Source organism: Macrotis lagotis, chromosome X (genome assembly GCF_037893015.1).
Source record: "Macrotis lagotis isolate mMagLag1 chromosome X, bilby.v1.9.chrom.fasta, whole genome shotgun sequence".
In the NCBI taxonomy this organism is placed as follows: domain Eukaryota; kingdom Metazoa; phylum Chordata; class Mammalia; order Peramelemorphia; family Peramelidae; genus Macrotis; species Macrotis lagotis.
The window spans coordinates 555,046,643-555,071,720 of record NC_133666.1 but is presented as its reverse complement, the minus strand read 5'-3'; the positions used below and the strand labels follow the sequence as shown (position 1 = coordinate 555,071,720).

General features: G+C 36.2%; 1 protein-coding gene across 4 annotated transcripts in view; it reads left to right on the top strand.

The window, feature by feature from the left end:
• Positions 1-25,078, top strand: part of FBXO43 (F-box protein 43) — a 53,774-nt gene that overhangs the window by 2,550 nt on the left and 26,146 nt on the right. For 3 of the 4 annotated variants that reach the window (XM_074200611.1, XM_074200609.1, XM_074200608.1), the window contains 3 exons: positions 1,682-1,736; positions 7,909-9,409; positions 15,771-15,873. In XM_074200611.1, the coding sequence (XP_074056712.1) occupies positions 7,926-9,409; positions 15,771-15,873 (1,587 nt within the window). In that variant the 5' untranslated portion in view covers positions 1,682-1,736; positions 7,909-7,925. Of the gene's footprint in view, positions 1-1,681; positions 1,737-2,971; positions 3,033-7,908; positions 9,410-15,770; positions 15,874-25,078 lie in introns of those variants that run through there. The other variant, XM_074200610.1, reaches the window with a different exon arrangement.

The window sequence follows — 25,078 nt, the reverse complement described above, 5'->3', positions numbered from 1 at the left end:
TATGATGTGACTAAATGACTTTAGTAAAAAATTGTGGCTTAATAAGTTCTTTAAAAATAGGTCCCAGAAATATTATATCCTAATGAGATACACTGTTAACATGTGAATTTCCTACCAATCACATGTGAATTTATCAGTTCCATTAGCCCAATGCCATATAAAATATTTGCAAAATTATATTCCCTAACTTGCCAGTCAATAAATATTTATCAAATGCTTTCCATGTAAAGGCACTCTGATAATTACTAGGGATATGAAAAGAGTCAAAAGACAATCCTAGCCTTCAAAGAGATTATAATCTACAAAATTTCTAAAATTTCTGGTAACAGAAATAACAAAACATTTGCTGTGGAGAAAATTCAACTAGATTTCTTTTCCAGAAACTCCTTTTATAGAAGATGATTAACTTAGACAGGAATTTCAGAGGACATCTAAGTCAATGTCCCTTTCCATGCTATAGGTAGAATTAGATAGTGGAATGAGCTCTAAATTTGGAGTCAAACAACTAAGGTTTGAACCCTTGCTTTTCTTCTTACTATATAATCAATAAATATGCATTTACCACGTACTATGCTAAACCCTGGGAATTCAAATCTAAAAAAACACCTGTCCTCAAGGAGTTTAAAATCTAATGGGGGAAAAACAACACACAAAAGGAAGCTGAAAAGAGGTGGGGCAAGGAGAAGAAGAAGATACCTATACTTGACAGTACGGTGAAGTCAGTCAGAGAAATCCGAAAGTAGTGAAGGCAGGTGAGAAATGAGATATCTTAGCTAAACTCTCTCCTTCAATGAAGGTTTGGAGTTCACAATTCTATACTCCAATCCATGAGAGGCAGAAGGTAGAGTACAGTCCCAAAGTATTTCAGTGATAAATCAATCTCTTTCTTTGATCCCCAGTTTCCTCATCTGTAAAATTAGAAAATATTGGAATAGGATATTTTTAGGTCCCTTCTAGCTCTAAATTCATGATCAGTAACTCTTATGGAAAATCAGCTATTTATAATAACTTTATGAAGTAGGTGCTATTTTTGTCCCCATTTTACAATTGAAGAAACTGAGGTTGAGTGAGGTTAAGTGATTTGTCCAGAGTAACACAAGTAGTAAGAGCTTGAGACTGGATTTGAACTCCATTCCTCCTGACTCAAATACAACACTCTAGTCTAACTGTACTTCCTTAATTATTCTGGGTTCTGTAGTTTAAAGTTTAAATGAATACAAATGCAAAAGAATGGGAAAAATTATCTTTCTGTCATTGAATCAGATAAATATTGTGCCAAGAAGGAATATACTGATATTAGAAATAATAGTTTCTTTTCAATCTCAATGAATATTATTATATACAATTTCTTTTTTAAATACTTTATTGAATTTATATTTTAAAATTATTAACAGAACATGTCCTTAGCAAATATTTATGTATTATCTGTTAGATAATGTAGTACACTAGATCACAGGGTTCAGAGTTTAGATCTTAGAAATCCAACCTAGGAATGCTTTACATTTTTGTATATGTCTTGGACCCCTTTAGACAATCTGGGGAGACCCTTCTCAGAATAATGTATATGAATATATAACATAAAACACAGGGTTATAAAGGAAATAAAATATATTGGATTAGTTACCAAAATATAGGGGAAAAAAAGCTCACAAACCCCAGAGTTCTCCTCCTCATTTTATAGGTGAGAAAATTGAAGCTCCAAGAAAGGAAGTGATTTGCCCAAGATCATACAGGTAGTAAGTATCTCAGGATCTTCAAATTGGAAGCACACTTGAAGGCCATCTTCTCTACACGAAGAAGAAAAGTCTCTACACCCTCTCCCCATATGGTCCTTTTAGCCTCTGTGGAAAGAACTTTGCTGCCCTCTGAAGCATTTTTTTCCTTTCTATTTTTTGATGGTCCTAATTAAGGCATTTTTCTTTCCATTTTTTGATGGTACTAATTAAGACATTTTTTTTCTTCACATCAGGCCTAACTCTGCCTTTTTTACCATTTCATCTAGTTAATTCCTTCTGGGATCAGGCAGACTAATACATTACTCTTTTATTTGACAACCCTTAAAATACTTAAAAACAGCCAGTGTTATACCTCCAATTCCTTCAAACAATTTTAGCATAATTTCAGGGTCTTTCACCCTACTGGTTGCCCTTCTCTGCATGTTTTCCAGCTTATCAATACCCTAAATGTGGCATCTAGAATAGAGCACAATATTCCAGATGTAGACTTATCAGAGTAGAATGTGTTTGTGTGGAGTGTATGTATGTATGTATGTGAGTATGTGCATATGTATATATATATGTGTATGTATGAGTATGATATATATATATATATATATCATGTTTGTATATATATATATGATAGCATTTAGACAAAATGCTATCTTAGTTTTTTAGATAAAATATTTCCTGTCTTATATTTGTGAAGCAAACCCAATCCTTACCACAGTATCTGGCTTATTATAGGTGCCTAATAAATGTTTATTGATTAATAACTGTTGAGTCCAATATTGGATTCAACACAAAGTTCTAGCCTTTGGGACTTTTTTTTAAACATCCTATCATCTAGGATGTTGTCTATCCCTCCAAGTTTTATGCCATCAACACATTTTATAAGTATACTCACTATATCTTTCACCACGTCTTCAAAAATAATGTTAAAAAGTATTGGGCCAGATATTCTTCTGGAGACCTCTTTCAAACTATTAATGACCTTTCTCGGAGTACCCCCACTTAACCATTTGAGAAGGTGCCAAATTCATCTAGTCCATGCTTCTCTGTCCTTTCTCTAAGACTAGTATAAGGACCTTGTCAAATTCTTTGCTAAATTTTTACTAAATAAGTTATCCATATAGTTGTTGCTGTTTGTCCTTTTTTCATGAAGGAGAAGACTATGACATCCAGGTGAATTGGTTTGAGTGAGGGGGAATATGTGCTAAGTCACTAGTCTTACTTTCTCCTCCAGAACCATCTGGGTCCAGTGGCCAGATATGAATCAGGACAACTGGAGATGGTCCTGGATTTGAGGTAATCAGGGTAAGTGACTTGCCCAAAGTCACACAGCTAGTGTCAAGGATCCGAGATCAGATTTGAATTCGGGGCTTGTGCTCTATCTACTACACCACCAGAGATCTCCTGATTTATACCCATTTCAAAACCTTGTCAAAAATGAGATGAATTCAATATATTTTATTTTGATGAAGCCATAAAAACTGCAATTCCAGATATTCACCATTGTTTAATAATGCCTCTAGGATTTTGGCACAAATCAGAGGTCAATTTCACTGGTCTATGGTTTTCAAATAACCCTTTTTCCCTTTTCCGAAAACACAACTACATTCATCCTTCTCCAGCTCCAAGACACTCTCCTATTCTTTAAATCTTTCCAAGATCATTGATCATAAGTCTCCACATTGATCAAAAAATCCTTAATAACCTTGGCTGGTTTTTTCAGTTTCCAGGGATGTAGCTCTTCTAGGCCTGGCAACTTGAATATATCAAGTGCTTCTTACTATCTTGTTACTAATCTTAGAAGTCAAAGCCCTATTTTCCATTTTGAGGTATTCAGATTAAGAATTCCAATTCCTAAATCATTCTCCTCAGCAGAGAAACCTTCCTTAATTGTTCCATTTTCCAGATCAGTCATTCTGTTTCCTACCTCTAATTTTTTACAAGGTAGCTAAAAACTCTTTTCTGATATTTTCAACTCTTCTCACCTGCCTCAACTCATTTTGTTCCATAAGAGCTCTGAGACTATTCCAACAAAACCATATGATTCTTTTGCATTCATCCTAGGTTACATTTTCTCCCCCCCTCCACTTTAAGTCTTAATTTATTCATTTACAAAATGAGAATAATAATGCCTATCATATTTCATAGGGTAGTTGTGAGAAATACATATGATCATATATATAGAAGTGCATTGTAAAAGGTGTGTACCATCAGCTATTATTATTCTATCTCCCATAAATGTCTACACAAGAAAACCACCCAGCAAATATTATTCAGTGATGCAAATACAAAAAATGAAACAATTTCTACTCTTGATGAGCTACCTGGAATCCCAAAAGCCTTAATAAAATTTTTAACTTGAATAATTTAAAGCTATTTTAACAAATTTAAATTTCTACAGGGGAAATCAGCACAGGAAGAAGGGAAGTGTACAAGAATGAAATTCTGTGTCCACCAAAACAAACAGAATCATTCCAATGGGAAGGGAAAGGAGGGATTACCTAAAGAGATCAATGTAGGGGTGCACAAGGAAGTTCACCACCAATTTAGATTTTTAAAAGACATGTACTGAACATTGATAGGAAATATGCAACATGTACAAAATAAAGGACAGGGGTGTTAGGAAGCTTTAACACCTGAGCATAAGAAAAGAATGGGAGGTTGACTACTACCATCCAAAACTACCCTATATTTAGCCTAGAGTCAGGAAGATTCATCTTAGTTCAAATTTGACCTCAGATACATACTGTGTGACCCTAAACAAGTCATTTAACTCTGTTTATTCATCTGTAAAATGTGCCAGAGAATGAAATGGCAAACCACTCTAGTAACCCCCAAATAGGGACATGAAAAGTGAAGATCCAAACATTTATTTTGTTGTTATGCTATATATTCTCATATAAAAGGTATTTTAAAGCTTTAAAAATTATAATTCAAAATGACTTCCTCTAAAGAATTTTAGTCCAAGGTATTATATCCTTTCTCTGAACCCTTGAAATAAGCTTTCCTCAAATCTAGAATGCATATTCCTTCTTTATAACAAATTTTAAGTTAGAATAGTCACTTCTCTGCCCTTCATTTCTACCATTTCTTCTTTGTCAGTATGTTTCAGATGCAGAGTAGAAGTTCTGCTTGTGATTCCTACACCTTACCAAATTATCATGAAGACAAGTCAAGAAGTAATTAATAGCTCAGCAGGAGAGGGGGAAATAGAGAAACAGAAACTGAGAGAGAAGACAGGAAGAGGAGGAGGAGGAGGAGGAGGAGGAGGAGAGAGAGAGAGAGAGAGAGAGAGAGAGAGAGAGAGAGAGAGAGATCTCAAGATGACTGAAACTTCCATCCCTACTATAATTATTTAAACTCTTTTTAGACTTAGATTCTAATTTCCAAGCTCCTCTATTCTCCATTTTCCCCCAAGTTATCTGTAATAATTCTTCAATGGAGTATTTGATTCTGCCTCCTTTGATGCTTCATATAAATACTCTTCCTCTCTCTCTTGTTTCTTGGATTTCCTCCCTTGCACATATCTCTTTACCTATATAATACTGTATTTCTCCCCCCCCCCCCCAATCCTTTTTAACCTATCTTGTTTTGCTGGGTTAAGGCAGACCCTTTTAGAGTCATCTTTCATTCATAGGCTATATTCCTCCAAGTCTCATTTTTACCTATGAAGTCATGGATAGTTTCTCCTTGGGTTAGCATCTCTAATTCATATTATCTGCTATCTCTTCTTTGTGCATCTGTATAGACATTTGAGGTTTCATTATTGAATCATTTCTTGTATTTTTTTTTCCTCCTATAAATTTCTGGCCACCTTTACTTGTGTTCTTCCTACTTCTACTTCTCTTCGGTATCAATTTTTTTTTTAATTTTGGCAAGGCAATGGGGTTAAGTGCCTTTCCAAAGTTACACAGCTAGGTAATTATTAAGTGTCTGAGGCCACATTTGAATTCAGGTCCTCCTGACTCCAGGGCCCATGCTCTATCCACTGCACTACCTAGCTGCATCCCTTTGGTATCTATTTTGTTGGATATATGTAACATTTTTTATTACATCTCCCTGACTCCCCCTACCCGCCACTCTCCTTCCTTTTTGGTTTAAGGTTCTTTTGATTAATACAAGCTTTCACACAAATTTTTATCATTACTGAGCAGATCCTTTGATGACCACAATCCTGACATTCCTATATTTTAAGGTGTTTTCCAGAATGAATGCCATTTTTAGATTCTATTTTCTTCATCAGTTATTCATTTCCTGAATCTGCCTTTTTTCTTCCAAAGACCATGTTTTTGATTGCTAATGATGATGAAAACACTGCTGTGCTCTTCAGTCTCTAGTTTCTTTTCTAAACCTTTATTCTTAGCAAGCAGAGTTAGCATTTAAACTCAGATTCTAAATCTAAATTCAGTACCTTGGGATTGAAATACACCTGTGAAAGATAGCAATAAGAAAGTGAACATACCTTGATAAATATAGAACATATAGAATAAACAAAGAACCTGCAGAGAACCTTAAAACAATTTCAAGGGGTTCACAAATTTATATCATGAATACCATCAATCAACAGAGTACTAATGCAACTATTTTGCGGTTGTTTGGAATTTTTTGTTAAAATGTGTTCTCATATTTTAACAGTTAGAAACCAATAGTACAAAGTTTATTCTTTCAATAAACATTTATCATTCAATTCTTAAGCACTCTACTAAGTGCTTAGGAATACTAAAAGAGGCAAAATATAATCTCTACCCTCAAGGAGTTCACAACCCAATGGGGGAGGAAACAAATAATGTGCTCAAACAATTTATTTACAAGGATGTATAGGAAGTAACTTAGGAGAAGTTAGGTACTGGAATTAAGAAGAGATAGGAAAAGATTTCCTTTATTTGATAGGTACTGTGTGATCATGGGCCATCACCAGAAATTTTGACTTTTGTCTTGCCACTGAACTCTGATGACTCTGGAAGAAAGAGTGAGGATGACTGCATAGCTCTGCCTCATTAAAATCTAATTCACAAGCAAGTCAAGACAAAGATATCACTCCCATGCTATCATTGGTCTTTTCAACAAAGGATGAAGGATCATATGCTATGTAGAGTGCTATACCAGATGCTGTAGAAGGATAAGAAATTTAAGTAAGACCTAGTCTTGGGCAGTGGCACAGTAGATAAAGCACCGGCCCTGGAGTAAAAAAAAAAAAGACCTAGTCTTTGCATTCTGAGTTTACAGTCTGTTAGGGAGAGGAGATTTAAATACAACTATATAAATGACATAAATGGATCAGAGAATTTTTGAGTTAAACTACCATAGGAAGTCAGGTGGGCGTTGTGAGAAGAACAAGGAATGGAAAGAAGTCACAAAAGACTTTAAGGAAGATGTGGCACTTGGATTATATCATGAAAATTGTGCGGTTTCAAGAAGTGAAGGAGAGGAAAGACCTTACAAGCAAAGAAAACACATGAGGGAGAGAAAGCTTAGTGTGTCTACAGCATAATCTTCCTGGACTTAAATTACAATAGTTTATGAAAAGTGTCCCAGCTTTTGATTTCTCCTTCATATATATGACATATACTTAATATGTACAGGGTGTCTCTTAGTACTATTAAAACTTAGACTGCACTAAAACTTTGGGGACACCTTTATCAAAAGCCATCAAAATATCATTAATATCATTCTGAGGGTTGTATACCCCATATGCTGGGATCTTTTGTTATCAAAAATAACACTGGATTTTTTTTCACATTTTTAAAAATCATAGAGTAGTGTTTTGTCCAAAAGTAGCTTCTCTCATATTCCAAAAGTGTGAAGTAAAGAATTCAAGATATAAATCACTAGTTGCTTTAGGACCAACAAGAAATGGTTATAAAAAGTCATATGTATATTTCAGTGTCATAATCAAGAAAAGGAAGAAAATCAATTTAACCTTTTTAATTTAAAAAATACTATCAAATTTTATTTTCCATGTACAAATATTTTCCTAAAAGTCTTTATGACTAGTTTTTTTTAGACCTCCTAGATAGCTTGATTGAGGGAGTATATTTCTTGGAAATTTTAGTCATTAGGTTGTCATTAACATTTAATGAGGTTGCTTTATCATGGTTTTAGAGTTATTTTATATGATTTAGAAGCTATAGGAAACATTTGGTCAGTGATTGTGAAGGTAAAATTTGTTTTGAATTTACAGAAATCAACATTCTGAAGATGTCAGACAGTCACTCCATCGAAGCTAGTGAAGCTGTAAGAAATGGAGTAGAATCTCCAAATATCAGTTTAAAGTTCTACAGCTCTGGAGGATTCTCATCCACATCTTCGTTTCAAGATAGCGGCTACAGTGACTCTCTGAAAGCTTCCAGCTTTGATTATACTGATGTGGAAAACATAGAAAAAAATGCAAAAGACTTATCATCCACACAAGAGTATTCTGAAAATTATAGTCTGGGTTTCACCTGTTCCATAGACTCTCCCGTTGAAAATAAGAACTCTGAATCTTTTTTTAGTAAAGAGGAAAATGAAGTTGCAGAGCTTTGTGAAACTCCAAAAATAACTAAGAAGAAAACATTTTTCCGTAGAAGGTTGAATATAACAAATATTGTTTCAAGAGGGGACACAGAACATTTTGAGACGCAAAACTGTTCTTTAGGAAAATGTGCAAAAACAACACCCATAAGCCAACCTCTCAGTTTTGAAGAAAGAGTTTCAAAAAGGGCTTTGGTGTCCCCACAACAAACCATTTTCACTCCTGTAGTCACCAGTACTTTAAAAGTAGATGAGATCACTTCCAATAGTCAAAAATTGAGACTTTCTTTTTCTCAGCATAAAACATCCACAATTGATGATTCCAAAAGTGACTGTAGCCTCTTTGAAGTTGATTGTATCTCTCCAATTCAGGGAAGTAACTGTACAGATGCTCTCACTAGTGACTTTGGGGACAGTATTTTAAGTATTAATGGAGAGACTATAGGCCCTGAGGTGCTGGGATCATCTTCTTGTGAAGCACCATGTGAGACGAATGAAGACATATTCATAACGCCAATCAATAACCTAGTAGCAAACATTAAGTTTGGTTGTTATAGTCCAGCTGAAGTGATAGGTAATATTTCCACACCTGAAGACAGTGGTTTTAATTCACTGGGACTGGATAAGTCACAAGATTCCTTCTCTGACCATGAGGGTTCTTTTCAAGACCTATTTCCAAAACCCCTGGGAAATGGAAGATCCTTGGGCACAAAGAGAAAGCCAATAAATGCAGGAAGAGTGAGAAGACTGTCCACACTTCGGGAGCACAGTTCACAATCTGAAACAGAAGAAGATAAACCTTTGGTGAATTCAGGCTTAAAAGCAAAAATAACTGCAGCTTCTGGCAATTCTTCAAATGAACAGATTATTGATAATAGTGGAGATTCAGTTTTAGGACTTAAGGATTTATCAAAAACACCTGCTTTACAATTGATCCATGAGATCATCACAAAAAGCAAAAAGAAAAGATTTCAGCAAACTGGTGTAAAAAACCATCTAAAGGATGTTGAAGGGGAAGAAGTATCCGTATTGGAATATGTGCTTGCAGGACTTATTGGCAAGAAGATGGGCCTGGAAAAATTGGACATCTTAACAGAATTAAAATTTAGAAACTTAAAACATATTCTTGCTATGGTATTGGAAGCCTTGACAGTAGAAAATCTATGCAGGTAAGAAATAATAGATTATCACAAAAAAACTGCCCTTTCATTATTATTTATAATTAGTACATAAAAGAGAAGAGGTTTTCTTTTTTTCCATATTTTGTGTCTCAATTTTTGAGATTTTTAAACTTGAATCATCCAAATATTTTGAAAAAGTTTTTTCTTTTGACCTTGAGTTAGTAGATTTCCTGCTAGGCAGAAGCAAGTTTGAAGAAGGACAAAAGAGATTTTATACAGATGGTGAGTATTGCTTACCATCTATTTCACCAGTATGATCAGTTGGAAAGAGATTTTCTAGAATTTAAACTTGGTATTTTATTTCAACAAAATTGTTTAGTTTTAATTTGTCCTTTACATTGCATATATGGTTATCAAATTGTTTTTTCTAACATTAAATATCATATCTGATCACTACTTATGAGATAATGTTACCAGGATATATCATTATAGAGAGAAGACAATAGGCCAAGGGTAAAATATGAAGTATGTGATAGAAAATAGATTATCTAAAGACTTTCATACTGGTGAAATAGGACTAATATGACCTTTTTAAGGCCCCTTTCAACTCTAAATTAGGATTAGTTTACTTTGTCCTTAGAAAAAGTTTTCTTAATTTAATGTTCACTGATTGAGTAACACTAGCATTAATTAATCAACATCTTAGCATTTCAAAAAAATGATGGATGTGATGTTTAAAAAGTTTGAGAAACAATTTCTGAATAATGGATTATTTAATAATACTAGTATATTATTAATAAAGAAATAGTCATTTTGTCTTCTCTCTAGGATCAAAAAATGAATTATGGTGCTGGGCTCAAAGTTTATATGCCCTTGAAAGAGTGGGTTTTCCTAAGGGTGGCAGTCAACTCTGATTGGTTAACAAGTAATATGAGAATGAACATTATATTGAGGCAGACATGTTTAAATATGGGGTTAAAGGATGTGACTTTGATTACCTCATTTACTTTCAAATCATCTCCAGCCTTGTGGAAATGGCAAAGAATTTATATTCCCCCACCCAAGCCTGAGTAGAACATATTGGAGGGGTCACTTTATGTTTAAATTCCTTATAAGGGGTAATTTAGCAATAATTAGACTGAGGAAAATGTTAATCTTTTCTACTATCATCAGTCCTTTCCTTCTGAGGATGTCTTGAAATGAGGACTTTAGAAAAAAGGGAGAGAACACTAGATCTTCCCAAATCATTAATTAATAATAAAGTTTTTAAGGAGAAAGACTATAGCAACAGGAATACTGAGTTTGTGTGTGTTTGTATTTATGTATACATATATATACACACATACACTAGTAATTTTTTTAAATGGCAGAACCAGTACACACACACACACACACACGAGTCAGTACTATAATACAGACCTCCTTTTATACTTTTTCATTTTTAAAGGGATTTTTCTTTTGAACTTGACATACTCCAAATAGAATGAGTATTTATATATATATATGCATAATAATTCCAAAAAGGGAAATTGTACATGGCTTGGGATAGGTCCCCGAGCAGCACATGAAACTGCAGGTCTCTATTACTTATAGCTTATTCCTCTCTCCTTTTAAGTACCCAAACTTAAGAGGGGGCAGAGTGTTGAACCTGGAGACAGTTAGTTCTGGAGTCAGAATCTCCCCTCTGACACCAAGGAACTATGTAATTATCACTTAACCCTCCAAACCTCAGTTCTTCATCTGTAAAATGAGGATAATATTACTATTAGTGTTGTGAGTCCAGTGAGATAATGTACATGATGTGCATTGCCAACATTAAAATACCATATGAATGTTAGTTGTAATTATTATTAATTTAAAAAAAACACTGAGACCAGATTTTATCAGGAAATGAATAAAAATCATTTGATGGGTTATGGGTAAAGTACTGTATAATTGAGGACAGCTAGGTGATGCAGTGGATAAAGTGACAGGCCTGGAGTCAGGAAAACTCATCTTCCTGAGTTTGAATCTGATCTTATACACTTAGTAGCTATGGGACATTGGTCAAGTCAATTAACTCTGTCCTCATCTGTAAGATGAAATAGAGAAGAAAAGGCCACAAAATATCTCTGCTAAGAAAACTCTAAATGGGGTTACAAAGAATCTGACATGACTGCACACTAACAAGATTGCTTACTTAAGTGTCACCCTGTCTTATTTGCCTATATTTTTTAAGCCATGAAATGTGTGAAAACTAAAATAATTACTATTAAAGATAATTGATTCCTATTTTCCAATGCCACAATATTTAGACAAGGAGCCTAGCATCTACTTTTCTTTTTTCTCTTTTTAAAAAAAAATTATTTATTTTGAATTTTACAATTTTGCCCCAATCTCACTTCCCTCCCTCCACCTCCCACAGAAGGTAGTCTGCAGTCTTTACATTGTTTCCATGGTATACATTGATCTAAGTTGAATGTGATGAGAGAGAAATCTTATCCTTAAAGAAGAAACATATAGTATGAGATATAGCAGAATTATGTAATAAGAAAATGTTTTTTTTTAAAAATTGAAGGTAATAGTTTTTCTCTGGATACAGATGGTATTCTCCATTGCATATACCCCAAAATTGTGCCTGATTGTTGCACTGAGGCAATGAGCAAGTCCATTAAGGTTGATCATCGCCCCCATGTTGCTGTTAGGGTGTACAGTGTCCTTCTGGTTCTGTTCATCCCACTCAGCATCAGTTCATGCAAATCCTTCCAGGCTCCCCTGATTCCCATCCCTCCTGGTTTCTAATAGAACAAGTGTTCCATCACATACATATACCACAGTTTATTAAACCACTCCCCAATTGATGGGCATTCACTCAGTTTCTAATTCTTTGCCACCACAGAAAGGGCTGCTATGAATATTTTTGTACAAGTGATGTTTTTACCCTTTTTTCATAATCTCTTCAGGGTGTAGTGATATCCAAAGGGTATGCACATTTTTATTGCCCTTTGGGCATAATTCCATATTGCTCTCCAGAAAGGTTGGATGAGTTCATAGCTCCACCAACAGTGTATTAGTGTCCCAGATTTCCCACATCCCTTCCAAAATTGATTTTTGTCCATTCTGGTCATATTGGCCAGTCTGAGAGGTATGAGGTGGTACCTCATAGATGGCATCTACTTTTCTTACCAATTTTTATTTATTCCTTTTCCAATGATTTGATCCCCAGTCTGTAACATATTTCCAGTTGTCTACACCCTGACATAATTTAGAACTATGCTCCCTCTGGTATTTAGAACTTAGAATGCTAAAATCAACTCCGGTTGAAATCACTATGGTGACATTCCCATTAACTCCTTTATTGATGGGCTGCTCCATTCTTCAGAGACCACTCCTGTTCAGCCTGAGGTAGACATTATTTGCTCAACTTAAGTGTAATGTTAGATTCATAGACATAGAGTTGGCATGGGTCTTAAAACCATATAGTCCAACATTCCTTCATTTTACAGGTAAAGATACTATATGTCACAGAATGGTTATGTGACTTATTCAAGGCCAAACGGGTAGTAAAAAAGAGTTGAGATGTGAACATAAATCACCTCTTTCTACTACATTAGCTGAAGTAGACACAGGAATGAAAATTGGTGTAATATTGCAAATTTAAATATCACAAGGAGACCACTTTGTAAACAGAGAAGACTTATATCAATCAATCCTTTCCTGCATTCTTCATTCTAAGACAGAAAATGACTTATCAGTTTGAAGTAGAAAAGAGAGCCAAGGGTCAGAGTGGTTCCATTGGGGACTAGTGTCACAATTATTGGCATGAATCTGACTTTCTCTCTGAGAATTAACAACTCAGATTATTAATAAGGAAGCAATTGTCTGCCTTTGAATTATTCTTTTTTAATTAATATTCAGTCCTTATGGAGTTATTGCAAAACTGGCTAATGCCTGTTATACCAGCTACTTTAGTACATGGTATTCTCAGTTTATTGAATGTGAAAACTGTCATATTTTCTTAGAGCATACAAATGTGTGCTCATTAGTCTGTTTCTGAAAGGAATTTAGAAATATATTTCTTCATATTGTGACTTTTCTCCTAATCTTTGGAGAGTAAGCAAAAGATGTCAAGTTCCTTAGTTTTTGATGAAATGTATACTTCATTAACAGACAAATCTTTCCTTTTCAAAAGGTGAATAATGTGCTTTTTTCAGTGTTCAAAATGGCTAAATATTTCTTTGAGAAAAATTCAGCATCAGATATTCTGAAAAACTTTAGATGTTAGTATGGTGGTGGTGATGATGATAAAATTTGATATTTTTCAAGTAGACTTCTTTTGTTGTTGTTACTACTGTTTGGATCTGTGACTTCTATGGTATAAGAAACTCCCTCTATGAAAATTTTTTCCATTAATGCCAATCAGCAGTTTTAAAGTTTAACTTTTTTTTTTTTGGTTTTTGCAAGGCAATGGGGTTAAGTGACTTGCCCAAGGTCATATGACTAAGTAGGTATTAAATGTCAGGTCAAATTTGAACTCAGATCCTTCTGACTCCATTCTGACTTTTTCTCTATCTACTGCACCATGTAGCTATCCCTATAGTTTAACATTTAGAGAGATACCTGAAGCACTAAAAGATTAAGTCATATGCCAATGATTCTACAATTAGTTTGTGTCAGAGGCCTTGAACTCAGGTCTCTAAAGCCAGTCCTATATCTACTAGGCTATGCTGTTTCTTTTTATATTAACCAAATTCTCAAGTGGCTAATTTATAAAATAGAATGTATTAATTTGCCTTGAGAAATATCTCAGCCAAGTGAAAAATGGCATTTTCCTGTTAGACAACAGGTGACATGGTGGGTAGAATTTTTAATTCAATGTCAGGAAGACCATCATTCAAATCCTATTTGTTGCTTACTTGTTGTAAGTCATTTAACCTTGCTCACTCTCAATTTCCTCATCTATAAAATGGGGATCAAAATAATACCCACCTTCCAGTGCCATTGTGAGGATCCAATGCAATAATGTATGTAAAGTGCTATATAAGTACAATCTATTATTAGGAAGAAAATAAAATGATTAGATGCCAATAAGGTGTTCTCTACTTAGCATATCTATTTCTTATAATAATTAATAAATTGGAATTCTCTTGTCAGTCATTCCTTTGGGAGTTTAGCTGGTATGAACCAGGTCTCCAAAGCCTGATAACACATGGATATATTGAAAAAAAATAAGCTTTCAGAGCTTGCAATCCCAGATCCTAGTAATTGCCATCAAAGAAAGGGACTCTATGAGCTCCACCCTGGAAGACCATGTCTACCAGATAAATCTAATACCACCTTCATTGTCCAGACAACAAACTTTTGTTAGGTAGTTTCTCAAAATGGATGAATGAGTGAATGAATGAGGAAGCTTTTATGAAGTGCTTCCTATGAAAAACTAAGTGCTAAGCAGTGCAGATACAACAAGGAAAGCAAAACAATCTCAGTTCTTGAAGCATATAATAGCTAATATATAACACTATATCATTGCTAACTATTTTAAACAAAGTGCCTTTTTTTTTATAAATAGTATATAGTTTATAAATAGTAACCCTGAATTGTTCTGTCTTGTCTATATAGTATCATTATATTTTTGTAATAGATATGTCACTTAGCTTCTCTGAGATTTGATTTCTTCTTTTAAAATGGAGATTAAAACTCTTGTACTTCATAGGGTTGTGAGAATCCAATAAGATAAGACCTATAAAGAACTTTGCAAACTATAAAATATATAAGTATATAAAATATATAAATATATAAAAAATAAAATATCAGTTGTTGTTATTGTAACCACTGGCTTGTTTCTTGAAAATAGAGATTTATTAAAGGAAAGTTATAGCATATTAAGAAAGGGATAGAAAAGTTAGAGTTTTAAGAGAAGACCATGTGGATTGCTAGCTGGCCAGCATTCAGCAGGAGACTGGAAGGTCAAAGAGAGGGAGCCCTCTTCCCCTTAAGTTCTCTCCCAGAGCCCATGGGAAGGAGTGATGACCTGGGAGTGACCCAAGTCCCTCATTGGAGATGTTGCCTTTTGGGAAGGGATCTCTTTTGGGTGGTTTTTTCAGGACCTGTGCTTCCTGGATGCCCTGAAAAAGCAAAGCAATCCAAGTTGAAAGTCAGTCCCTCAGGTGTGGCCTAAATTAGATGATAAAGGAAGGAAGATTCCCTTTACAATGCAAATAAAAAATTTGTCTCTAACTGATCTCATCACCCCCATGCCCACGTTTCTCTGCATCATTATGGTAATAACAAAATTTTATGAAAAAGCATTTCCTTTTTCATATAAAATTTGTAATATATACTGTAGCAGATGGATAAAATATTGATTCTAGAATAACTGAATTTTATTTCTGTGGACTTTATAATTTAAAGATTTCTCTTTTTGTTATAGTGTTTGGAGAGTAAGCAAAAATTGGCGTGAAATTGTTATGCAAGATAAAAAAGCAAATCAAAGAAGGAAAGTTTATATTCAACAACTGAAGGCAGATTCCAGGGTAATGAATTTTTTCTTTTTTCTTTTCCTAAAGTTTACAGAGCTTGCAGTCTATCTGGGAGAAATAACACATACGTATATAATAGACACAAGATAATTTTAAAGTAAAGCACTAGCAGCTGGGGATATCAGCAAAGGTTTTCTTAGCCTTGAAAGATGTATGAGCTCTGAGAAGCAGAGGTGAGGAGATGGCACAGTGTAGAATAGGGAACAGCTACTAAAAAAGCTGTATTATGTAGATAAAGTGTTCTATATACACAGCAATGAGAAAGTCAGATGTTGTAAAGGTGGAGATCACAAGACTAGGCAGTTCACTGAATATGTGGAATAAGAAAATTTGAGGAATTAAGCAGGACACTCAGAATAAAACTAGAAAAGGGAGACAATCCCTGCTATCAAAGAATTTACATTCTAAAGGGAAAGACAATAGACTTTAGAGTGTAACCTCTGGGTAAGGCAAGGCCTAGAGGTCTTTAGGGTATATAATCAAGGGTTAAGGGACTGTGTGTGTGTGTGTGTGTGTGTGTGTGTGTGTGTGTGTGTGTATTCATATAAGGATTCACTCATAGTTAAGTTGTATGTTATGGATGAAAACCCAGCAAAAGTGACTGAGAATGAGTGATTAGAAAAATAGAAAAGCCAAGAGAGATTATAATCATGGAACATTTGGTAAAGATGATGATATAAAGGGGTTGAGTCAAACCCTGTTCACCTAAAAAACCCAGCCTATCAAAGATTTTTAAAAAGGGGAGAGGAGGGGGCAGCTAGGTGTCTTAGTGGATAAAGCATGGGCCTTGGAGTTAAGAGTACCTGGGTTCAAATCCAGTCTCAGATACTTAATAATTGCCTAGCTGTATGGCCTTGGGCAAGCCACTTAACCCCATTTGCCTTGCAAAAAAAACCTAAAAGAAAAAAGAAAAAAAAGGGAGGAGAGGAAACCAGCTAAAGCAAAGATTTAATAAGTCAGCTCTTCCATCTAGTCTAGAACAGTTAAGAAGACAGGAAACTTTTGGGCATGTTAATGAAGAGCCCTTTAGGGATACTTGATGCCACAGGATCATGGGTCCTCACCTATCAGAGCTGCCGCAGGTTCAAAATCAGTTTGTGGTAGATGACTGGGCTAGGAATAGAGATAACCAAAGGACACAAATGGCAATGCCCACAAGGTGACTAATTAAGGAGGCAGACATACTAAGGCCCATGGGAAATTTGTGCCTCAGATTCCTCCAGGAGGCCTAAAGCCTAAATGATCTCCAATACTGCACCAGAAGACAAGGCCAATTCCCTATAGGAAATTGTGTAAAGAAATACAAAATTAGGGAAGAGGTGAGCACCTAAGCTGAGCTACCAGAAGATAGAGACTGAGGCAAAGGGTAGGGGCTAGTCTAAACCCTGGGCCCAGCTTCCTCAACCCAAATCAGGGTTGTTGAAGAGGAGGAGGAGGAGGATAAAGGCTTAATCATCACATCCAGAATTGCAGCAGATCATTAGCATTAACATCCAGACTTAATGGATACAATATCTGGATCCACCCACCCCAGGTTGGAGGGAAAATTTGTTCCGGTGCAAAGTCCTCATATAAGAATTGAGATTGAAAATAAGAGAAAATTCCTAATAAATGAAAACTATTATGGATTAAGAGAAGTCCGAGAAGATGACTAATTCCAAATCAAGTAGAGATAGAGTCTATTAAGAAAGATTAATTTAATCACAAGGAATCTAAGAGTATATGGAAGAAATGAAGCAACACAATTTAAAAGTGAAATTAGAGTTCGTGAGGAAAAAATTGGAAGAAGAATAAAGAGCTTAAAAAGGAAGGCAAAAACCCTAAGTAGTAGATACCTTGAAAAACAGAATGAAACAAAAAGAAGTCAATGATTCAGTGACAAGAAAAAATACAACAAAATCAAAAGGCAGAAAAATTAGGTGAGGTATCTACAATAAGCAATTGCTTTAAAAACAGTTTGAGTAGAGATAATTTAGGAAATCTTCAGACTTCTCCCCTCCCAAACATGAATTAAGCCAAAAAACCTGGCTACTATATTTTAAGAAAAGAAAGATTGCTCCAAAGTATTAGAAGCAATTGGCAGAGTAAAATTTAAAAGAAATAAAATGACCAATTCTAGAAAGAAACTCCAAATTGAAAACATCTTGGATATGAGATATCATAGCAAAGTCCAGATCTTCCATAAAAATGGCCCAAAAAGCATTCAAGTACTAAGAATAACAATCAGGATCATACAAAATCATGCTGAAATTATGGACATAAAGATTCACACAGACTGAAACATGATATTGGAATAGAATCTATTCTGTATCAGGTGAATCCAAAAAACTTGGTGTCAATTTTTATTTCTGACACAACAATAATAAAAACATGTTATTTAAAATAGATGTGATAAAACTATGTTATATTTAACAGTACAGTAATGTAATATAAAAATATATATGTGTGTAGTGAATATGTTCATAATACATACACATATACATTATATATACTCACACATTAAATGGCATAGAACTTAAGTCATTGTCATCCTTTAATTGCTTCAGTCATGTCAAACTCTGTGACTCTGAGGTTTTCTTGGCAAAGATATTGGAGAGGTTTATCACTTAGAACTGAAGTACTTAAAGGAAAGGCCAATTAAACTACAGGAAGAAAGGGGAGAAGATATTGGGGACAATCTGCGATAGAGAAGATAAGAAGATATGAAATTGGGTTATAGTTAAAAGAGTTGTACATGTTGATGAGAAGGCCCACCTGTTTTTCAAGAGATTAAAGGAGGAGAAAATTAGAGAGAGGTTGTGTCAAGGGCTTGTGAGATATAGAGAAGATGCTAAGAGAGAGCTCACAGGGAATGGTTTTTATTTTCTTAGTAAAGAATGAAGTACTCTTCTGTGAGGGTAAGAGAAGGTATTCTGAGAAAATTAGAGAAAGTTTAGAATGGTCATTGTAGATGCTGGACTAGATAATTAATACAAGAAAATTTAAAAGATTTGTCTCCAGTGAAATCACTCAAATAGATCTGTGATCTGATTAATCAGAAAGTTCCCTTCAATGAATCAGAATAAAACTCAGCCATTCTTATTCATCCTGTGCAAGTCACATCTAAATTCTTCCAAATTTTGCCCACAAGGGAACTCTTTCCTGATTTTTTTCCCAACATAATATCATCCCTACCTTTCACCACAGGACTACAGCACCTTTTCTACATGTTGCTTTTACAAAAATGAAGTCTCCTATTTTTCTTTCCTTTGCCCCTTGTGTGTACCCCTCATCTTTAGTTCTTCTGAGACAGTGGTATTCCAAGTCTTGTTTTATAGAAACACAGACAAAAATTTGCATGGAAAAGATGGACCTTTACTGTAATGGGAAACTTGGAGTCAGTAAAGTTTTATAATAGATAACATAAATGTGCAGTGAACCCAATCAGAATCACTTTCTCCAGTTCTGTTCAATGGCACTTGAGTAGGAGCCAAGGACAAGGATGGTGGGATGAGCCCAGGGTTGGAGTTTTTCAAGCTGTAAATGGTGACAAGGTAATGGAGAAAGACATTTGAGAATAGAGAATAGTATAAAGTTGTACCCATAGGTACAGTGCTTAGGGGAGCAGTAACAAAGTTCATGATTTCCCCCAAGGATTTGTTATTCTTTCTTTCCTTTTTTCATATATAATAAGCACAGATCCTTAAATGCCCTCAAAATTTTATCAGGGCCTGCATGGATTTCTGCCATAGTCCAGATGTTGTTGTTGTTGTTATTTAATTATTTCAGTTGTGCCCAACTCTTTATAAACCCATTTGGAGTTTTCTTGGCAAAGATATTGGAATTGTTTGCCATTTCCTTCTCCAACTTATTTCACAAGTGAGAAAAACTGAGGCAAACAGGGTTAAGTGACTTGTCCAGGGTCACACAGCTAGCGTCTGAGGCTAGGTGAACTCAGGTTTCCCTAACTTCAGGCTCAGAGGTCCATCTACTGCACCAACCTAACTGCCCCGCAGTTTAGATACTTTATTTTAGTGCAATTTCTACTTTCAGATTCCTTCACCATATTTTTTTATTTTTAACATTTTATTTGTTTTCTAATTATATACAATAGTAGCATCTACCTATCATTTTTTGTAAGGTTTTGAATTTTACAATTCCCCCCTTCCCTCCCCCCCCAGAAGGTTGTCTGATAGTCTTTATATTGTTTCCATGCCATACATTGATGTAAATTGAATATGTTATAAGAGTAAACATAAATCCCTTCCCCCCCCCCACCTCAAGAAGATGAGAAACCTCAAGAATAGAGAGAGAGGGGAAAAAAAATGTACTTCAGTCTGTGTTCAGATTCCAATGGCTCTGTCTCTGGTTTGCTCTCTTTATTATAAGTCCACTAGAGAAGTTGCTTTAATATTTTTCCCACAGTTGCTATTACTAGCTGTACTTCCACTCTATTCCTCCCCACTCTCATTTATTCTATTCTCTCCTTTCATCCTGGCCCTGTCCAAAAGTGAGTTGTATCTGAATACCCCCTCCCTCAATCTTCTCTCTCTTCTATCACCCATTTCCCACTTCCCTCCCCCGCCCATTCCCCCTTATCCCATCCCTTTCTTCTCATTTTTCTTTAGGGTAAGACAAATTTCTTCACCTTATTAAGTGTGTATGTTATTTCCTCTCTGAGCCATTTCTGATGAGAATGAAGGCTCACTCATTCTCCCCTTGCCTTCCCCCTTTCCACTCCATTGAAAAAACTTTTTCTTGACTCTTATGTGAAATTTCTTAGCTTCTTCTTCATCTCCTTTCACTTCCTCCCAGTACTTCCCTTTATCACCCATTGACTCCCATCTTTTTACTATATTACGCCATTATATTCCACTCCTTCCTATGTCCTGTCTAAATATACTCCTTCTAACAGCTCTTATAAATGAGAAAATTCATATGAGTTATCAATATCTTCTTTCCATACAGGAATACAAACAGTTCAATATCATTAAATTCCTCATAGTTAGTCCTTCTCTTCCACCCCCTCTATGGTTCACCAGAGTCCTGTACTTGGAGATCAAACTTTCTGTTCAGCTCTGGTTGTTTCAGCAGGAAAGTTTGAAAGTCTCTCGTTTCATTGAAAGTCCATCTTTTCCCCTGAAATAGGAAGTTCAGTTTTGCTGGGTAGTTGATTTTCAGTTGTAAACCAAGATCTTTTGCCTTCCGGAATATCATATTCCAATCCCTATAAATCCTTAATGCAGATGCTGCCAGATCCTGTATAATCCTGACTATGGAGCCTTGGTAGTTGAATTGGTTGTTACGGGCAGCTTTTAGAATTTTCTCTTTGATTTGGGAATTTTGGAATTAGGCTATGATATTCCTGGAAGTTTTTCCATTTTGGGATCTCTTTTGGGAGTTGATTGGTGAATTCTTTCGATTTCTATTTTGCCCTCTGCTTCTAGTATCTCAGGGAAATTTTATTATTTCTTGAAAAATGAAGTCTAGGCTCTTCTCCTGATCATGGCTTTCAGATAGCCCAATAATTTTTAAATTATTTCTTCTGGATCTGTTTTTGAGGTCAGTTATTTTTCCATATTTTCTTCTAATATTTGACTTTTTTTTGGAAGAGTTTTATTACTTTCTGATTTCTTGCAAAGTCATCAGGTTCCTTTAGTTCCATTCTGCAACTGGAGTTATTTTCTTCAGAGAGCTTTTGTATCTCCTTTTCCAGCTGGTCAGTTCTGCTTTTTAAGGCATTCTTCTCCTCATTTGCCTTTTGTTTTGCTTTTTCCATTAGGCCTAAACTGGTTTTTAACATATTATTTTCTTCACTATTTTTTTGTATATCTTTCACCAAGCTGTTGATTTGGTTTTCATGATTTTTCTACATTGCTTTCATTTCTCTTCCCAATTTTTGCTCCATCTCCACTTGTTTTTCAAAGTCTTTATTTTTTAAATTTATTTTTTATTCTCATTTTGTACAAATTTTTTTACATTAATAAAATATTCTTGTTTACAAATAAACTAAATATCCCTCCCCCCCATGAATATAGATAGACTTGCTTGGGTGAAAAAAGTAAAGGGGAGAGAAAAAAAATTAAAATAAAAAAATAATAGTAATAATTGTAGGTATGGCCAGGTGGTGCAATGGACGAAGCAGAAGCCCTGGAGCCACGAGCCCCCGAGTCCATATCCAGCCTCGTAAACCCAATAATCACCTAGCCATGTGACATGCAAGCCACCTGATCCCCACAGCCCTGCAAAAACCAAAAAAAAAAAAAGAAAAAAAAAGACCCAAAATAAAACAAAATAGTAATAATAGGGGTGGCTGGGTGGCAGACAGAGCATTGGCCCTAGAGCCAGGAGCACTCGGGTCCAAATCCGGCCTCAGACACCCAAAGACCACACTGCTATGTGGCTCCAGGCAGGCCACCCAGCCCCACTTGCCCTGCACCCTCCCCCAAATAATAATAACAAAAAATGTGCTTCAGTCTTTGTTCCAACAACTCTGTCATGGGTGGATCACATTCTTTATGATAAGTCCATCACAAAAGTTACTTCCATATTTTTCCAATGTTGCCATTGCTGATTGCAACTCCCTCCTTTCTTATTTCTCCACTACCATGTACTATATTTTCTCTCTCCTTTCACTCTGACTCTGCTGTAGGGTCGCTGAGTGACGCAGCAGACAGATCCCTGGTCTTGGGGCCAAGAAGCCCTGAGCCCCCATACCACCCCTTAGGCCCAGAATCCACCTGGCCCTATGGTCCTGGGCAGACCTTCCAATCCCAGCCCCTTGCAAGAAGTAAAAAAGAAAATGTGTTATATCTGACCACTCTCCCCCCATGGTCCATCCTCTCCTCCTTTATTCACATCCCCACCCCTTCCCCCTGCTCCCCCCTCCTTCTTACTCCAGATGTCTATACCCCATTGAGTATATTTGCTGTTCCCTTTCCTAGCCATCTCTGATGAGAGCAAAGGTTCCCTCATTCCCCCTTGCTTCCCCCCTTCCATATCATTGCAATAGCTCATTGTAATAAAAAAAAATCTTATTATGTGAAATATCTTGGCCTATTCCCCCCTCTCCTTTTTCTTTCTCCCATTCCATTTCCCTTTTTTTCTATTGACTCCATTTTTACACCATATTTTATCTTCGAATTTAGCTTTCTCCTGTGCTTCAACTATAAAAGCTCTCTCTACCTGTTCTATTAACTGAGAAGGTTCATATGAATATTATCAGTATCATTTTTCTATACATGCAGTTCATCCTCATTAAGTCCCTCATATTTCCCCCCTCTCCTCCAATCTCCATGCTTCACCTGAGTCCTGTATCTGAAGATCAAACCTTCTGTTCAGCTCTGGCCATTCCAAAAGGAACATTTGAAATTCCCCTGTTTCATTGAAAGTCCATCTTTTTCCCTGGAAGAGGACATTCAGCCTTGCTGGGTAGTTCATTCTTGGCTGCATTCTAAGCTCTTTTGCCTTCTGGTATATTGTATTCCAAGCCCTACGTAAGAGCTTCCAATGTAGTTGCTGCTAAGTCCTGTGTGATCCTGACTGCAGCTCCACGATATCTGAACTGTGTCCTTCTGGCTGCTTGTAATATTTTCTCTTTGACTTGGGAGTTCTGGAACTTGGTTATAATATTCCTGGGGGTTGGTTTTTTGGGTTCTCTTTCTTGGGGGGATCGGTGGATTCTCTCCATTTCTATTTTGCCCTCTGCTTCTAGAATATCAGGGCAATTTTCCTGTAGTAATTCTTTGAAAATGATATCAAGGCTCTTTTCCTGATCATGACTTTCAGGTATTCCAATAATTTTTAAATTATCTTTCCTAAGTCTGTTTTCCATATCAGTTGTTTTTTCAATGAGATATTTCACATTTTCTTCTAATTTTTTATTTTTTTGGTTTTGAAGTATTGATTCCTGATTTCTGGTAAATTCATCAGTCTCCCTGAATTCTGTTCTTTGTCTGAAGGATTTGTTCTCCTCAGAGAGTTTTCTTATCTCTTTTTCCATCTGGCCAATTTTGCTTTTTAAAGCATTCTTCTCCTCAATAACTTTTTGAACTGTTTTATCCATTTGACCTAAGCTGGTTTTTAGCATGCTGTTTTCTTCAGCATTCTTTTGGATTTCCTTGACTAAGCTGCTGACTTCATTTTCATGTTTTTCCTGCATCTCCTTTCTTTTCCCAGTTTTTCTTCCAACTCCCTCATTTGATTTTCAAAGACTTTTTTGAGCTCTGTCATAGCCTGAGCCCAATTTCTGTTTTTCTTGGAGTCTTTAGATGCAGGAGCTTGTGCTTCCTCATCTTCAGATTGAGTATTTTGATCCTTCTTGGGCTCATTTGCAAAATATTTCTCAATAGTCTACCTCTTATTTCTCTGCTTGCTCATTTTCCCAGCCTAGGCCTGTTTTTGGGGTGCTTCCTGAGCTTTTGGGACACTCCCACAAGGGTCTCAGTGTGTGAGGTTTTGTCCTCCCTCCTGGTCTGTGAATGACCATAAGCGCCTCCCTCTGCCACAGGCTGAGGTTGGGGGGCCCTGTTGTTCTATTGGGGGGCCTAGACTGGGATCAGGATCTGAATGTGGTCAGAGCCCCAGAGTCTCTCTTCACTCCCCTCCATCAGCACAATGGGCTCATGCCCTGGAGGCTCCTGCTTACCAGCTCTGCCTGCTTCTGTTTCTGGGTCTGGGCTGCTGAAAGACCAAGCTGCTCACTGTGTGCCCTGAGGGCTAGGCTCCACAGCTCGATCTGGCAGAGGTCCCCTGCTGTTCCCCCACTTTGTGCCCGGTGCTCCCTGGGGTGCAGCTCAGGAGACTCCCCCGCTGCTGTGAGCCATGGCTCCCAGAGCCCTGGGGCTGCCTCCGGGAGGCTGAAGTTCTTTTGCTCTGGTGGGCCACCCCTCTGGCAGGCTGCCCCTCTGACCTGGGGAGCAGAGCCTTTCTGCTCTTTTCCAGGTTACCTTGAGTAGGAGAAATGCCTTACTGGATCCCTTTGTGGGTTCTGTCTCTTGAAATTTTAGTTAGAGTCCTTAGCTTATGAGTTTTATCCGAGAGCTCCTAAGACTCTATCCCTTCATGTCTCCATCTTGGCTCTGCCCCCAATCTCAAAGTCTCTATTGAGCTCATCCATAGTCTGAGCCCATTTTCTATTTCTCTTGGAGGTTTTGGATATGGAGGCTTTGATTTTGTCATCATCTGAGTATATGTTTTGATCTTCCATGGGACTAAAGTA